Here is a 19,184-nt window from a genome sequence, read left to right on the forward strand (position 1 = left end):
TTTCAAGAAATACCAGGGGAGTGTATACTTGCAAACAGATCTAATTATATATCAAAAGTTTATTTTGCTCCTAATTTCAACATGGTTATTAAATAAATTACCAAACAGCCTAAAATTCTTCCTCTTCTTTTGGCCCTCTCACATCCCGCAAAAAAATAAATACCCCAAATAAGCAAGCCCTGAATAGATGATAGGGGTCAACAGATTAGTTAATTGGTAAATAATGAAATGAAATTAAATATGGTCCTTTAGAAAAGATTTTTATTTTCTTGGCACACAGACATAAAAATGACATTTTCTTACCAGATATAGCAGTTGAAGACATTTGGAAATGGATTACAATTCACTAGGTTATAATGTCCACAGATACGATGACAGGTCTCATGTTTCCTCAACTATCTTTGAAACTTATTAAATTATCACAGCATACTGGATATACTGGCAAACTTACTTCTCATGTTAAAGAGTAAGATTGATCTGGATTAGTGAAGAGCCAGGCACAGAACCATCATCAAAACGAAATATAATGGCACCTCATCCAACATCACTCAGGAATGAAGCATCCTATTTAAATGTTCTTCAGTCAAATGCCATTTATCCCTCTAAAGTCTAAAACTGTTATTTTAACTACCTTTGATGAAATAATGTCTAACATGCCTTCTTAAACTTTAAAAATAGACCATGCAGATAATCACAATGTTCTTTCCTTAATATTCCTTATTGGAATATCAACCACTTAATTTTTTAGTACAACACGATATTCTTAAAAATTACTGAGGTGGGTAATTGCCCTAAAACCCAATATGGTTATGTTTTAGAAATTCCCAACTTGTTATCTACCTACCTACCTACCTACCTACCTACCTATCCATCCATCCATCCCATTTAACTATCATCTATTACTTGATTTCATTAAATACACTGGTTTTCAGTTATTTTTCTTACCACCTTTAATATAATAAGTTAAGGTACAGCAACATAACTGCAAAAACCTTTGATGACTAATGGTGCACTCTCTCAAGGAAGGTCATTCCCTGTAACTACAAAGGTTAGAGAAATTTATACATTGAGCAATGAAGAAGGAAGGGACATGTGGAGACCAATGTGTTTATAGATAGTGATCAGATGACTATCATAACTGTCCTTAAATTTGTAGGATTTAATCTGCTTTTGGTTGGGAAACCAAAAAAGTAAGCTAGTTAAAACTATTTCTAGAGTAGGGTCAGCTGTGAAGAAGGGTGTGCAGAACACATTAAGTTGCAAGAGCTTTTGAGTGTGGGAATTTGACATCTTAAAATATTCATATATTTTTGCTACCCAGAAGTTTTAGTTTACTTGCTTTTCTTATTTTTATTTCTTATTCATACTTAAGATGGTTGGGTATGTGACCTTTATCTGAGAAAAGTGTTACTGTACCATTATTTTATTAACTATAAATATATCACTGAATAATATTAAAATAGTATGATGATCTTATTTAAGTGTTTTCTTAAGACAAAAACAGTAAAACGATAAAAAAAATTCCATCTAAAGAATAAGTATTATTCAAAAACACTAACTCATGTAAATGTTAAAAACCTTTTTCCTTTTATGACATTTCAGAATTAGGGTCATGAAAAACTTTTTAAATGATTCTACTGAGTTCAAGATAACTACTAAATTCATATATTTTTTTATATTGATTATTCTGATATTAAGCTTGTCAATGTAGGTTTTAGTTAATAGGAAACTAGCATCTACTATGACCCATCAATATGCTTTTACACACAAACTAAAAATAATCAAGTTTTAGAAAATTAATTTAGCATGTTTTTCTTCAAAGTTCTCAAAAATATGACCAGCAGTGTGCATTTTGAGAATGTAAACCATCTCACAGTAGGAAACAGGAACTCAAGATTAATTTTACAAAACTGTTTTAGGAAATAAATTCTTAAATGCTTGTGTTTTCTCATACATCTATGTATGAATCATTAACATAAGCAAATTATGGCATTCATTATATTAAAAAACATTAATATATTAGTGAAATAAAAGCACACAAGAAACATCTGTGCTCCATTTCTGAACATAACATTGTAGATAGACACTTCCACGATTCAATATTTGTTAATATTTATCGAATGCAGTGTGGAAGGTACTAGGAATAACACAGTAAAAGGTGAGAACATTACTTAACTATAGCATATTCAGTATGTATTATTACTAAAGAAACTATAATACCATGATTTAAAAATACTTTCCCATTTCTTTCATTATTACATTCTCATATTTCATTTTCACTTATGTACAGTGGATTACATGATTTTTTTTTCATACTCTGGATTTCAAACTCTTTATTTATTTCTAGGCATTTCAAGAATACTTTCTGAATTCAAAAGGAAATCATCCTTTTGGTTATGATAGTTTTCCTTTCTGATTCAAATCAAAAGCTACCTCTGTACATTAGAAAAAACAAAAGAAAGAGCAATGCTTTTAAAGTCTTACCTAATTGGGCATCAAGATCCTATGAATGAGATTTTTAAAATGACTCAAGCCTGTGCATATAAAACATTTACATTATATTTTGACCTTGCATTCCATAATGTAAGTGACTGCATACTTAATACATATCCATGAATCAACTATAAGTCATAGAGTGTTTCAAGAATAGTAGCGATTGACCAGGCTTGTGTTTCACAGCTGAAAGGACAGTATTGGCCATTCTCATTGGTCAGTTCAGGAAGTCCTTTCCAAGGGGATCTTAAAAAAAGAAAAGACATTTTATGAGACATAATATAACACATATCTTGTTTGGATTAACATAATAGGCAACACACTTGGCGCTTTTTCCTTCTAGTTTAGAAAAACAATCATATATAGTCATTTGCTACAAAATAAAACAGGATAGCCTAATGATCTATGTATAAAGAATTTAGATTGAAATTATTCTTTGAGGGGTGTCTGGGTGGCTCAGTTGGTTAAGTGTCTGCCTTCAGCTCAGGTCATGATCCTGGGGTCCTGGGATTGAACTCCGCATTGGGTTCCCTGCTTGGCAAGGAGTCTGCTTCTCCCTCTCTCCTACCCCTCCCCAGCTCGTGCTTGCGGTCTCTCTCTCACATAAATAAATAAAATCTTAAAAAAAAAAAAACAAAAACTAGGAGAGAGAGCTGGGAGAGATCCTTCCCTAGCATCTTCAAAGGGAGCATGGCCCTGCCAACACCTTGATTTCACATTTCTGGCCTCTAGAACTGTGAGACAATAAGAAAATATTTAAAGTACTCAGTTTGTAATGCTTAGTTATGGCAGCTCTAGCAAACTAATATAGTACTGAAGTTAAGAGACAAAACAAACTTACAGAACCAGTGATATGCTGCTCATAATTATATATGGAACTAGAACATGGAGCATATCCTTACTGGTAGAAAGAAATCTTTCCCTTCCTTTCTGAAAAATTCATTCCTCCAGTCATTAGATGGGACAGAGAAGGTCGGTGACCAGAGTTGGGGAGGAGAGGAAAGAAGGGTAGCAGGGATAGCACAGGGCGGGATGATACAGCCTGAGGGGTATGAAGAGAGTTCACACCAAGGGTGGGGGTGTCCTAGAACCCAAGTGGTGCAAGGAGGGCATCCACACATAAGTGTGGCCTGGTGTGGGGTTGTGAGGCCCAAGAAGGGTGAAGAGGTCATACCAACAGCCAGAAAAGGGTGAGCCGTGTCCATTTGGTAGTGAGAGCAGAGTATGGGGAGTAGCTTACTCACTGTTGGAAAAGGGAATTACAAATATGAAAGAGGAGAAAAAAATTAAACACTGAGTGGAACTGGTGTGAATGTAGGTTTTCAATATATAGAGATAGATAAATACACAGAGATATAGATCTGTCTCGTTATCTATGTATATGTATAATTCCTAGCTCTATCTACTGGAAGGCACAATAATTCTCCCAAAGCAATGAATACACCAAGTATTTAGCTCTGGGCTTTTATTATTTTTTTAATGTATGCATGCATGTATACAATTATTTATTTTTAAATAATTTATTTTTTTAAAGTAATCTCTACACCCAGTGTGGGGCTTAGACTCACAACCCCAAGATCAAGAGTCACATGCTCTATTGACCGAGCCAGCCAAGTGCCCCTGGATCTGGGCTTTTAAATAACATTCTTCACAAACAAAAAACAAACAAATAAGCAAGTAAACAAACCGGGGATAGAGAATTGCCCACCTAGGTTGGGGCAGGGAAAGTAAAAGATGAGCTTAAAACACTTTATTGGGCCAAAAAGCAAAGGTCTTACACTTCTGACAAACATGGAATAGCACAGACAGTATTTCCCTCCTGCCTGAAACAAAGTCCTGGACAAGGAATATGAAGCAATAATCTTCAAGATACTGGGTGTTACGCAACAAAGAACAGTGATTCCTAAGAAATGAGGAAAAAATGAAGGAAGACCTATGACTACCATACCTTACAGGATGGAGGGAGTTTCCAGGATTTGGAATAGAAGGCAATACAGGTAGAGCCTGTCAGACTCCTTGAGTTGAAGAAATGGAACTGACAGTCCAGCAAGAACAAGGCAGCTAGAATTTTCAGGACAGAGTACTAAACAGGAGGGAACTCTGGAGATATGCAGAGGGTCCCACTCAAGTATTCACCTACTGATCAGTCAGTACACAAGAGGAAACTAATGAAGGATGGGGAAAGAACCACCTGAAAGAATTAAAATAGTACCTGACGTTTACATAGGGTCAGAAACACTGTTTATTTTCACAAGCCAGGTTTGAAAACTTCATAATTTTAGGGATATGGGATAGAGAACTCAGATGGGCCATGACTCATTAGTGGAGAATAATTTGCCCTAAACAAATGCTGCTCTGGCCAGGCCCAACAAAGCTTAAAATCAGGGGTGCCTGGGTGACTCAGTCGGTTAAGTGTCTGCCTTTGGCTCAGGTCACGATCCCAGGGTCCTGGGATTGGGCCCTGCATCGGGCTCCCTGCTCAGTGGAGAGTGGCTTCCTCCTTTCCCTCTGTTGCTGCCCATCCTTGTGTGCTCTCTCTCTCTCTGTTAAATAAACAAACTTTAAAAATCTTAAAGAAAAAGCTTCAAATTAAAACCTGAAAGGATCAAACTGTTTCCAAATAACTGCGTTTCAAAACAAAGTTCAAGAACAAATAGAGCTACAAAAAAATCCAATACCAAGCTAGGTAAAAATCATACCTGGCATCCAATAAAACACTAGCAGGTAAAGAGTAGGATAATACAACCCATAAGAAGGGAATAATCATAAGTGAAACCAACCCAGATACCAATTAGCAGACAAAGACATTAGAAGAGTTACTGTAACTGTAATCCATATGTTCAAAATATTCAGCAGAGACATGGAAGATATAAAAAATACTGAAATCAAACTTCAAGAGATGAAAACTACAATGTATAAAATGAAAAATATACTTAATGGAAATAGTGGCAGATTAGATATAAGGATGATAGCAGATTTCCTGTCAAAACAATGTAAAACTTCAATGCACTGAAAGAAAAAACTTGTCAACCTTTACTTCTATGCACAACAAAAATATCTTTCAAAAATAAAGGCAAAATAAAGACTTTTCTGACAATATAAGAGCTTAAAGAATTTATCACGAGCAGGCTTGCCTGTAAGACATGATAGAGGAATTGCTTAGGCAAAAGAAAGTGATACCAGGTGGAAACAGATACTCACAAACAGATGAACACTGGAAATGGCAACTATGTGAGTAGTTGTATAAGACTTTCTCTGTATTATTTAAATATCTTAAAAAAAACTGATGGCATAAACAAAAAGTAATAACAATGTTGTGGGGGAACTGTAACATATGCAAAGCAAAATAGATGACAATAATAGCACAAAAGCCTGGAAGGGAGGAATGGAACTACTATCAACCAACTTGACTACAATGGAATTAACTTTGAAACCAGTAACAGAAACATCTCTGGAAAATTCCTCAATATTTGAAAGCGAAATAATACCTTTCTAAATAACCCATGGGTCAAAGAAGAATCAAAGGGGAAAGCAGAAAGTATTTTCAACTGAATGAAAATAAAAACACAACAAACCAGAATTTGTGGGATACTGCTGATTTAGTATTTAATGGGAAATTTATAGCACTAAGCCCCTTATTAAATAAGAAGAAAAGTCTTGTAGTCAATGACCTCAACTTCTACCTTAAATTAGACAAACACAAATTAAACCTAAAGTAAGTAGAAGAGAATAATAAAGAGCAGGATAGAAATCAATAAAACAAAAAAACAGGAAAACAATAGAAAAAATCAGTAAAGCCTAAAACTGGTTCTTCAAAAAGAGCAATAAAATGGATAAACTTTCTGGCCAGGCAGATTAGGAAAAAAAAAGAGAGAAAATACAACTTATCAAGAATGAGAATGTTGACATTGCTAGATTCCATAATAGATAATTAGAAGAGTAATAATTCACTTTAGATAAAACCATTTCTCAAACTGGACAAGTATTTTTGAAATATCTTTTCATTTAATCTTGACAGCAAATAATGAGATATTACCATAATATAGAGGAAGAAATTTATTTCAGAGAGGTTAAGGAATTTACTCAAAGTCATGCGTAAGTCACAAGAACAAAATCTGAAATCCAATCTGGACCCAAAGCTCACACCTGAAGCTACTGTGCTATCAAAAATAGCTATTAGGAAATGGTAAGAAATAAAAAAGGAAAGGTAGTTTGAGAAAAAACTGTGGACAGTAAGGAATTTGGTTTTAATTTTGTAGGCAATGGGGAATTACTGAAGGTTTTTAAACATAAGACTAAAATTGTGAGAGTTATATTTCAACCAAATTAATCTCGTTTGAGGTAATATGACAAGATGGAGAGAGAGGAGACTGGAAGTATGGGGGCTACTTCCTAGTTCAGAGAGAAGGTTCTGAGTTACAAGTCAGGCAGGGGGCAAGTGCAAAGAAGAAGGGCTGTTAGAAGGCAGGATACAGCAGAATCAAGTCCCGACAACTACCTGGATGTTCTGGAGAAGTAATGAGGTAAAATTAAAAAGTACCTGGGATGTTCGAGCTTGCAGAGCATGCATAATGGTAATACTGTCACAGCAGTGGGAAGAAAATCATGTATGTGGGAGAAGATGAGTGATGGCAGGAAGACATTCAAGGTAAGAAGTGTATCAGGTAGTTGAAAAGGAACAGTGGAGCTTATGAGAGAATTCAAAATTTGCTAGAGAATGAAGACATGAGATAGATGAAATATACAGGAGAAAAATGTAGGTTTTAAAAAAAAAGAAGATTAAGGACAGATTTTTGGACAGTGAACACAGTTAGGTGCCAGGAAGAAAAGCCAGATAAACAGTAAATTGAGACAATAGTGTAGTAATTAAGAGCATAGCCTGTGAAGCAGGCTGCTTGGAGTTCAGTAACAGGTCCAGCAGATTACTTGCCATTTGACTTTGTAGAAATTACTTAACTTTCTTAGCTTCATTTATAAAATGGAGATAACTAATGATAGCTCATAGCGGAGTTAGTATCTTGTCCACATGACATGTACTAACATACTAATCCTCAAAACAATCCCAGTACATCCATTATACAGATGAGGAATCAGGCCCAGAGAAGTCAAGTAACCTGCCCACGGTGACATACCTAGAGAGTGAAGAAGTGAATTGTAACAATAATAGGATAATCATAATGATAATAGTTATTTTATATAACTATTTTTGAATTTTTTGTTTTTTTTTGGATTAAATGAGTAATGTCATATAAATGCATTTAGAACAATGCCTGGAACACACTAAATACTCAATAAATATTACTTCCTATTATTATAATTGTTACTAGTGTGAGGTAAATAAGGGAAACCTAATACTGTGGATGGCATAAAGTTTTTTTATGAAAAGAAGAAAGCAACAATGTCAAGTACTATAAGCAGATCAGAGAAAAGAACTGAAAGGAAGTCATGGATCTGGGAACAAGAAAGGATCTTATTGAAGGGGCACCTCGGTGGCTCAGTCGGGTAAGCGTCTGACTCTTGGTTTTGGCTCAGGTCAAGACCTCAGGGTTGTGAGACTGAACCCCACCTCGAGCTCTGTGCTCAGTGTGGAGTCTGCTTGTCCCTCTCCCTCCCCCTCTGTCCCTCCCCTGCCTAAAATAAAGAAATAAAATCTTAAAAAAAAAAAAAAAGAAAGAAAGAAAGGATCTTGTTGAGTGGCTTCACCAGAGTGGTGAGGTCAAAACAAAAGCCAGACTGTGGGTGGTAATGACCAAGGTGGTCAGAAAGTAAAAGGAATGAGGCTACTCCTATAGGAAGTGTGCTGAGAAGAAAACAGAATGATAGGACAGAGCTAGAGGTAGGAACAGTATGAATGGACTTTATTTTAGGACGGGCTGACAAATTTCTTTCTAATTTAAGAAGGAAGAATCAAATGGAATACCAAGAAAGGATAATCAGTAGAGCAAGGTTGAGGAACAGGTAGGAGGGACGGGATCACGGGTAAAGTAGAAGAGTGATCCCCGCAGTGCAAGATGTTTTTATTTCTCATGGACAAAAGAAAGAAAATAAATGCAGACAACGATAAATACTGTGGGGCAATAAAGGATAGAATATAAGAATGTTCACATCATACATAATCAGACTCAATTTCTAGATGAGGTCCAAGAACTATGGCAGGGCTGGGTTTTCTGTGACTACACTCAAGTGAATAAAAACAAATTTTGAAAAAAACCCCAATATTCATGGTGAAAGATGGAAGCCCTTCATGTTCATATAATAAAGGAGATAAAATTTATGCTGCTTATGCATAATTATTCTGAGCAATAAGCTGTACACATACAGGCACACCTTGTTTTATTGTGCTTTGCTTTACTGCACTTCGCAGACACCGCGTGTTTTACAAATTGAAGGTTTGTGGCAACCCAGCATCAAGCAAGTCTGTTACAGGCACCATTTTTCCAACAGCATTTGCTCACTTTGTGTCTACATAACATTTTGGTATTTCTCACAATATTTCAAACTTCATTATTATTATATTTGTTATGGTGATCTGTGGTCAGTGATTATGACTTGCTGAAAGCTCAGATGATAGCACTTTTTAGCAATAAAATACTTCTTAATTAAGTATATACATTGTTTTTTTTTTAGACATAATGCTCCTGCATATTAAATAGACTACAGTATGGTGTAAGTGTAATTTTGACATGCACTGGGAAACCAAAAAATTTATTTGACTCACTTTATTGTGATTTTTGCTTTATTGAGGTGGTCTGGAACTGAACCCACACTATCTCCAAGGCATGCCTATATTTAGGTTTAATCTAGGATTTGGGAAATTAGGATAGCTTTTGACTATATTTATATCATCTTATAAAGACACGTAACTCTGACACTATCTCTAATAATTACGACAAAGGAGGTGACAAATGGGTTTGAAATAATAGTCAAAAGACCAACCCTGATATTTTAATTATAATAAAGCATTTCTGAAAATTATTTATTGATATATCTTTATTTTTAATTTAATTTATTTTTAAATTATTCTAAATTTAAAAAATTAACATACAGTATATTAGTTTCAGTTATATAATATAATGATCCAGCAATTCTGTACATTACTCAGTGCTTATTAAGGTAAGTGTATCTCTAATCCTTTTCATCTATTTCACCCATCCTTACCCCCACCTCCCCTCTGGTAACCACATATATTTTTAAATCAGTTAACTCAAAAGGCCTGGGCTGAGTACTTTTAGTTTTTATATTTATTCTGTTTTAGCCATACCCCAAAATATCCACTGTATTTAAAAAACAGACTATTCCACATGTATAAATCATGCAATATCGAGTCTTCAAATTAAAATAAAATCTTTAAAAAAAAAATAAATAAAATAAAATAAATAACAACCTAAAATAATTAAAGGAAGGTGAAAATTATATCATTGAACTCGTCATGTTAAATAGGAATAAAGCTTTCAAATTTCATTGGGATACCTAGAGTATACTGAAATGAATTTTAAGGAGCTGTTATTTACACGATAGCTAATAAACTGACTAAACACTAGTTATGGAAATTACATGCTCCCTGACGACTTACCTCTCAAGATGAACGTAGTGTCGGGAAAGAATGTTTTTAACCAAAAACACAGTCTTGGCATTAGCCTCTGGACCCATCAATTTGGAAAAATATAATTTCGCACGAAGAAAATACCCAACGGGCCACAGCCACTCCTAAAAAAAGATGATTTAAAAGTAAAGGGAAGAAAAAGCTGTGAATACCTATAAAGTTATTTGAAAAATAACTTCAACTGAAAACTCTGAAAAGAGAAATGAAATTCTTACAGGTCCTTGGTGATAATTGAAACCTTTAGCAAGATTGTAGTTGTCATTGTCTAAGGCATTGTCATAAATTCCACAGTAAACCATATCACTGCAAAATGATTGAAATTTAGGTTAGAAAAAGATCAGATATTATATAAAGCATTAGATTTTTCAATAGCAAAAGTAAGAGAAATCATAAAATTATTTTGTCCTTCAAATCTATAGAATAAGCTCATCATCTACCTAACCTTAAATTAGCATATACTGGGTTCAGAATACTTTTTTTTTTTACAACCCATCTTAAAAATTAATTAGCTAATCAGTAAGTATGCTCTATGCCCAATGTGGGGCTTGAACTCATGACCCTGAGATCAAGAGTCACATGCTCTACTGACTGAGCCAGCCAGGCACCTCCAGAATACTTTAACAGTGTGTTAGGGAATGATTAACAAATAGTTGCTGGCTAAAAAAAAAAAAAAAAAAAAAAAAGTATTCAGGTATATTGCCTTCAAGGAGTTAGTCTGACACTAAATATTGGTTAAAGTCAACTATTTCACTAAGCTTCTAATGCACTGATGATGACTAAGATATACACAAAATAATTTGAATTAGTAACCATTAAAGATAAAATTTTCTTAATTATATATTAGAAAGGTTGTTTTTTAAACTTCTCCATGAAGTTATTTTAAAATTAATTAAAATTGGTATTTATCACATTACAAATAGCAACCAAATAGATATAGAAAATTTATACACACTTATAAACTAAACAAAGTATTACAAGCTTATTGCGACGGATAATACAAGACAGTTATCTATACTCAGTTTAATTAAATTATTACTTTTCTTTTTTTTCTTTTAGTGAGAGACAGAACTTGCCACATGAGTAAGCCTTGACTGTGGGTTTTAGTTTTGACCAGAGGTTTCTAACACCCCTGAAAATGTGGAGAACACCTCAGAATGGAGATAAGTATACACACAAAAAGTCTGCATCTCAAGACTGAAATGAGTACATAGTAAATTAGGAAAATTCTACAAAGCTGAGGATACTATACAGAAAAGGGGCTCTGTCATATATTGATATAGAAAGCAAATTAATGTTGGGTGTCAAGCTTTAAAGGAAAACAGCAGAAGACAAACAGGAAGGTCGTTAGAAATTCAAGAAAAAACAAAAGTTAGAAAAGAAAAGAAACATAAAATGCCATAAACACATAATCATAAAATAAAAACAGCGGGGTAATTATATAGAAAGGATGGAAACGGTTCATGGTAAGGTGAGGAGAGAGTTACATCTTCATCTGTCATCACAAGAAGTAACCAAATAATCTCTAATATTAAAAAAACCCAAGAAACAGCTGCACACACATAGTATTTAGAAATATGGAGGGAACTACTAGGAGTTAACAACTTGGAAAATAAAGACTGTCTCTGAGGAGACAATACGTCTATACTTCCAATGTCCATAATAATTATGTATTTACTTTTACAATCAGAAAAAAATAGGCATTAGGAAATATTCATAACACGTTCGTTTTATAACCTAAAACTCTTATTGATTATTAAATATAGGACAAGCATTATGAACGCTGATATTTAATGAAGATACAGCTGGTATTTTTAAAAACTCAGTTTGAACATTCTAATATTAGCAGTTTTAGAGAGTTTACTGACAAGCAAAAAATTATGGCTGATGCAATATAATATCAACAACATTCTTTTTTTTTTTTTTTTTAAGATTTTATTTATTTATTCGACAGAGAGACAGCCAGCGAGAGAGGGAACACAAGCAGGGGGAGTGGGAGAGAAAGAAGCAGGCTCATAGAGGAAGAGCCTGATGTGGGGCTCGATCCCATAACACCGGGATCACGCCCTGAGCCGAAGGCAGACGCTTAACCGCTGTGCCACCCAGGCGCCCCTATCAACAACATTCTTAATACTTAAACTCCAACTTACTCTGGGTCAAAAGTTTTCATGCCAAGATTAAATATAATTATAGATTAAATACCATATGAACAATATTCTTAATACTTATACTCTAACTTACTCTGGATCCAAAGTTTTCATGCCAAGGGGACCAAGTAATTTTTTTTCTGCAATCTCCAGAGCTTTCCATGCTTTTTCTGCAGTAAAGAGCTCAGGGGCCTAATGAATGTCAAAAACGAATAGTCAAACTTTTGAAGATCACGAAAGAATTAGTTTTCACCCACAGTGGAACATAAACTGTTTATAAACTTGGAAATGAAAACTGTTTAAAAATACAGTATGGGTCAGAATTTGTTCTGAGTGCTGATGCCTAACCAGATCTAATGCTATGGGGCTGACTTGGAAGCACTGTTCTTGGCCTTAGAAGTTAGGAAAGCTGCTGGAGGCGATTATTTCCTTGTGTCATTTTAAGAAAGCATACGAGCTCCAAAAGGAAGTTGCCACAGCTACAATGAAGGGAGAGCACACTTAAACCCATCTAATTTATTTTTCAGAAGATTTATAATAGCTTCCTTTAAGTGTATCTGGTAATCATTTTTTGCTTTGGGGTCATAGTGAAATACAGAATGAATGACTTGCACTCTAACAGCATGAGTAAATTGTGATATGGAGAAGGAGAGAAAGCACTGGTGGCTAAGAATCTGCATTAATTTTAATGGTTAAATGAAATCAAATGCATACTGAACAGAAGCTAACTTTATGTACCTTTGGATTTTTATTCTACTACAATTTATAGTGCCATGTTTAGTACTCTTTTTGACAAGGTAGAAACAGCTAAGCAGGCACATACCTTCTCTATTTTACTGTGCTTATAGTTTATTTTTAGACTAAGCAGAGATAAAATAAAGGGAGTCTAGCATTCTTGGCTAGATAGAATGCATTACAGCAATACAACAAAGGAAACAATGAGTTGAAGCTACTCACACTAGTTCACCAGTCTAGATCTTTCTAACTAGTACGCTGAGGTTATAGCACATGTGTGCCGAAATACCAATGCCTTCAGCTTTCAAGGCAGTGGGGCAGGCTCGGGGCTAACTGAAGCAGTTGGATCTGGCACAACCAACCTAATCCATTTAGCCCAGTGTGCTGTACAAATATCATTTTCTGTGTGCGCTATCATATGAAAAACGTTGGGAAGCACTTCATTAGTTGTCACCTATTATTTTCTGGTTTTTGATACCAAATGTTGTAGGTTAAGGGTGGTATGCATAATGCTTTATTAATTTAGAAAGACTATATCAAACTAACTAGTAAATAATATACTTTTTGGCAAGTAAATGAATTTGAAAACAAGTGGGAATAAAGAACTAAATACAATCCATCACAACATTTTTGAAATTTGAAAGTAACAATTCACTTACTACAACCATTGCTATGTTAAAATTAGGCCTGAGCTGATAGTCACACCAAGGGCTTGAAGCTCCATAACTATCTTTGTATATGCCACGTTTGTGAACCAGATTAGGATGCTTTTCATTAGAATCTGAAGGGTCTTCTGACACATGAAATAGCTTTTCGAAGTTGTCTTGTATTTTTCTGTTCCACTCATCATATGAGACTGTCACAACCTTTCCTGAAACATGATAAAAGACTTGGCAGTTTTAAGCATTCAAAGAAATCCATATATTTAGTTACAGTCGAAGATTAATACTTAGGTAATAAACTATCCACTTCTTGAAAGTGTTGGGGTCTTCTGAAGGACACTAGCCTGAAATTAAAAATTATCTTTCATTGTGTTACCAGAACGGATTAGACTCCAGCAAATGATCACTCTTAATTGTTTGATCAAGTTACGTGTATTGAGCACTTGAAATGAGGCTAGTCTGAATTGAGAAGTGCCAGAAGTGCAAAATATATACTGGATTTCAAAGAAAATACTCCTCCCACAGAAGAATGTAAAGCAGCTCATGAATAATTTCATGCTGATTACATGTTGAAATAACATTTAGCATATATAGAGTTAAGAAAATATATTATTATAATTAATCTCACCTATTTCTTTCTACTTTTTTTAATGTGAGTACTAGAAAATTTAAAATCATGTATGTGGCTCAAATTATATTTCTATTGGATAGCACAGTTCTAGAAAAAGAGATGTAAAGATTTCCTTGAGTGTTTATAAAAATGCAACTTGCTCACAGTCACATTAAGGACAAAGAAAAGCACAATAAGGTAATAACTATGATATTTTTCATATCTCAGTTCAAAGTTTAAAGTTGCTGCAAAAATATGGTTAGCAACCAGGTTTGTTACAATTTTATACTAGTACGATTAATGTTTTTCCTTTCTTCTTAATCTTCAGGGTTTTCTAATATTAGTTCATCGAGTCAAATGATGATTACGTAGATTAAGAGTATAGACAGTATATTCAAAGTTTCTTTTTAAATAAAATGAACAGCTTACCATGTTTTTTTACTGTGACTTCATGATAAGGGAAAATTCTTTTTTTGGATAATTCCAGCAACCAACGGACAGCAGATTTACTCAGACCCACAATTTCCACAGCAGACCCATCTCTAAAGTTAAAATAAATTTTATTCTGTGACTTGGAGTCATTTAAGCATTACTTAAAGGTTAATTTATTTTTTATTTTTTTTAAGTAGGCTCTATACCCAGCATGGAGCCCAACACAGAGCTTGAATTCATGATCCTGAGATTAAGACCTGAGCTGATATCAAGAGTCAAATGCTTAACTAACTGAGCCACCCAGGCACTGTAGACTTAAGACCCAGTATTAAGCATTTGAAACCATAAAACGATATGATGGGATAAAAGACAAAAAAAATGGAGGGGAACAAAGGTTCAGAAATTAAAAGTATTTCATAAAGAACAATTGGGTATTTTCTATATTTATAAAAGATGGGCACAATGAAATGTTTACAGTGAAAGCATTCAGGTTAAGAAAGATCTTAACAACAGGGATAATGAATCATAAAACTTTACTTTGAGATGCTTGTAGAGAATCATCCCATGAGAACTTCCAGAAAAGAACAGGCAGCTTTACTTGATGACTTGTAACAAGAGAGTTGTATATGTGTATATTGTGGGAGAGGAAGGACTGAGCGGAAGAGGAAGTAGGAGGGAGGAAGGGAGATTTTGACTGACTGACTGATTTTTTTAAAAAGATTATTTGAGAGAGAGAGAGAGAGAGCACACACTCGTGTGTGAGACGGTTGGTGGTGGGGGAGAGACAGAATTTCAAGCAGACTCGTCACAGAGCACAGGGCCCAGGATAGGGGCCCCGTGCAGGGCTCGATCTCATGACCCATGAGATCATAACCTGAGCCGAAACCAAGAGCTGGACGCTTAACCGACTGAACCACCCAGGTACCCCAGATTTTGACTGATTTCATATGAAGACTTCATGGTCAATGGAATAAAAGACTCCACAAGTATGTGGTTTTACAAAGGGTATTATTATATAAGCACCATACAGAGAAACACTACCTCGGAGTGGCTGGGATTCCTCTGTTTCTAGCTCTGTCACTTTCTCCCATTTTATCCATCCATGTGCCACAATTTAAGCGATTTCCTCCATAAACAAATCCTGTTTCTTCGTCAACCCCTGCGGTTATATTAAAACCTAAAAAAGCAAAAGAAAACATTTATCAAACCGGAAAGGGAGATAATAAACTAGGACAACTACTCTGGAGAGCAATGTGGTAATACCTTAGAAGTTGAAGATGTGCATATTCTACCACATAGTAATGTTCATTTCTAGATACTTTAGAGAAATCCTTACCTACGTGCATGTGAAGATATGTACAAGGACAGTCAACACGACACTGTTTGTACTAGCAAGAAAATAAATAACTGCTGAGCAGAGGAGTGAATAAACACTGTGGTTTATTCATACAGTGGAAAACTCGCTATACCATTTAAAATTAATGAACTGGATTTACAAGGCATCATAATGGATAAAACCCCAAAACAAAGTGATGGAGCAAACAAGCTGCAAGAGGATATGCATAATAAGATACCTTTCCTTAAAAGTTTAAAATATAGATAATACTAATCTATACAACTGTGTATGTCTATATGACTATGTCTAATATGGTAATACTTGATAAAATTTAAAACAATAAGTTATAAGTATATATTATAGTATATACTAACTACATACTATATAATATACTGAATATATACTACATAATACAAATCATATGTAATTTACACATACTCGAACACAAACTCATAAAATACAAAAACATATATGGAAAAAAACCCTGATTATAGCATAATCATTAATTCTAGAGAGGGAGGGAAGAGAGAGAGAGAGATGAGCTTTAAATACATCTGTAATGGCTTATTTCTTTACAAAACAAGAAAGATCTGAAGAAAATATCACTAAATGTTAATACCTGTCTAATTTTACTTCTAGGCTTAAAGGTGTAATTTATATTAGTATTTTCTCTTACTGAAATGTTTCACAATTAAATCTAAAAACTATAATTATTCAGAGATATCACAAAAAATGTTCTTTTAAATATAAAATCTATTTCTATTTAGTTTTCTAAGTGAAGGATAAAAAAAGTATCAGTGATTCTAACCAGTTCAATCACGTATACAATTTGAATGTTACCACTACAAACACTAAATTAACTAAATGAGGTCAATTATTTAAAATATAATTTAGAACATGTAAGAAGGAATTTAAGTTCTTTTTTTTTTTTTTTTAAAGATTTTATTTATTTATTTGACAGAGATAGAGACAGCCAGCGAGAGAGGGAACACAAGCAGGGGGAGTGGGAGAGGAAGAAGCAGGCTCATAGCAGAGGAGCCTGATGTGGGGCTCGATCCCATAATGCCGGGATCACGCCCTGAGCTGAAGGCAGACGCTTAACCGCTGTGCCACGCAGGCGCTCCTAAGTTCTTTTTTTAAGATTTTATTTATTTATTTGAGAGAGAGAGAGTACGAGCAAGAAAGACAGGGAGAAGCAGGCTAACTGCTGAGCAGGAAGCCCGATGCAGGGCTCAATCCCAGGACCCCAGGATCATGACCTGAGCTGAAGGCAGATGCTTAACTAACTGAGCCACCCAGGCATCCTAGAATTTAAGTTCTCCAGTCTACATCAAAATTTGCCAACGAGTTAGTGAGTTATCTGAAATATCTGAAATAGATCACTGAAAAAGATTATCATTTTACATTAAAAACAATAGTGTTTAAAAAAAAAAAGAGTCCACAATCCTAACAAAACTACTACATTATGTATTCCTTTCTAGTCTTTTCACATAATAGTAATATTTTCATAAATATTTCATATCCAACTATTTTTCATGTGTTAAATTCAACACCCATAAGTCCTTAATATTTTATAGTCCTTAATACTGACATTATACTAATATTATACAAATTATAAAAATTATGATTTGTAGGAATTATAGAATTTTTCATTCAAGTCAATGTAAACATTTCCTGTTAGATGTTAAGGATTATTTCATTCTTTTATGTGATTGTCAGCAATGCTATGATCAATATCATGTAATATGACTTTTGTGTGTGTTTTAGATTATTTCATGGACTAGAATCGCAGGAGTGGAATAAATTCATGAATGAAAACACAAATATTTTATATCTCATAAAACATATTTGGATCTCTCTCTCTCTCTCTCCAAGTTGCTTTCCAAGAAAAATGAGTCAATTTACAATACCATCAGTAGTATCTGAATACCTCTCAAAACTCTGTTACTGTTTGTTATAGAATGAATTGTGTAAACACCCAAATTCATATGCTGAAGTCCTAACCCCAGTACATCAGAATGTGACCTTATTTGGAGATAGTAATTTAAAAAGTTAATCACACTAAAATAAGGTCATTAGCCTGGGCTCTAATCCAATTCAACTGGCATCCTTATAAGATGAGGAAATCTGCGCACAGACAATGTGATGTGACGATATAGGGAGAACACCATGTAAACATGAACACGGCCATGTACAAGCCTAGGGGAGAGGCCTGGAAGAGACTTTTCTCTCACAGCCCTAAGGTCGAGTCAACCCTGCCAACACTTTCATTTTGGAATCCTACTCTCCAGACCTGACAATATATTTCTGTCATTTAAGCCACCAAGTGTGTAGTACTTTGTTATGGCAGTCCCAACAAACGAATACCTTGGTTTTTGCTAAATAAATAGTAGACTTACAGCACTATGTGCCATGCACTGTTCTAAGTGCTTTAACATACATATTTCATTGAATCCTCATATCAACCTTAGGAGGTAGGTGCTGTTATTATCTTCCTTTTACAAATGTAGAAGAAAGAGGCAAAGAGAAGCTAAAACTTATCCAACACGGAACACAGCTAGAAAATGAGTAGAGGGGAATTTTAAGACCGCAAGTCTGCTTCTGGCATTGGTGCTTTCATTTATTCTATGCTGTCTCTTATGATCATTTAGTAGGGAAAAATGGTGACCCACTTTAATACTAATTTGTTTGAGTACTGGTAAGACTGAATGCTTCTGTCATGTTTATTAATGGACTATGTATGGATGTCCTTAGGCAAACTACTTTTACCTCCTCTCCCTATTTCCTGGGCTGTGAGCTAGGGATAGAAGGACTAGTCTCCGGCAAAACGGTTGCAAAGTCATACAGAAAGGCAAGGAGGTTTTTAATTTATCTGATATTAAATATATGAGAATAATTGGATAATCAATGTTTAGTGGTTTTCCTCTCAGAGATTTAGTGGAAAGCAAAAGAAACACACACAAAAAGGTACATAGGTTAAAATAACTATAAAAGGATAGGTTGCTTCAAATGCACAAAAATAGTATGAAGAAATTCTACTATTGTAGTTCCTGATGAAATGGCAAAGTATCCCAGGCTACTGGTTCTCTCCCCAAAATTAACCCTGGAGAAACTACAGAAGTAAATGTGAGGTATTGATTTGAAGAATTCACATAATTTTGGGGAGAAA

General features: G+C 34.6%; 1 protein-coding gene across 4 annotated transcripts in view; it reads right to left on the minus strand.

Moving 5' to 3' along the window:
- Nucleotides 1-244: 244 nt before the first annotated feature.
- AGL (amylo-alpha-1, 6-glucosidase, 4-alpha-glucanotransferase) overlaps nucleotides 245-19,184 on the minus strand; it is a 78,662-nt gene continuing 59,722 nt past the window's right edge. For all 4 annotated transcript variants that reach the window (XM_026497548.4, XM_044383619.3, XM_044383617.3 and 1 more), the window contains exons 28-34: nucleotides 15,721-15,856; nucleotides 14,677-14,789; nucleotides 13,635-13,846; nucleotides 12,335-12,432; nucleotides 10,312-10,399; nucleotides 10,067-10,200; nucleotides 245-2,739 (exon numbers count right to left, since the gene is read on the minus strand). In XM_026497548.4, coding sequence (XP_026353333.1) covers nucleotides 2,622-2,739; nucleotides 10,067-10,200; nucleotides 10,312-10,399; nucleotides 12,335-12,432; nucleotides 13,635-13,846; nucleotides 14,677-14,789; nucleotides 15,721-15,856 — 899 coding nt within the window. In that variant the 3' untranslated portion in view covers nucleotides 245-2,621. The remainder of the gene's footprint in view (nucleotides 2,740-10,066; nucleotides 10,201-10,311; nucleotides 10,400-12,334; nucleotides 12,433-13,634; nucleotides 13,847-14,676; nucleotides 14,790-15,720; nucleotides 15,857-19,184) is intronic.

The sequence above is a fragment of the Ursus arctos genome, unplaced genomic scaffold, assembly GCF_023065955.2.
Source record: "Ursus arctos isolate Adak ecotype North America unplaced genomic scaffold, UrsArc2.0 scaffold_12, whole genome shotgun sequence".
NCBI classification, from domain to species: Eukaryota; Metazoa; Chordata; class Mammalia; order Carnivora; family Ursidae; genus Ursus; species Ursus arctos.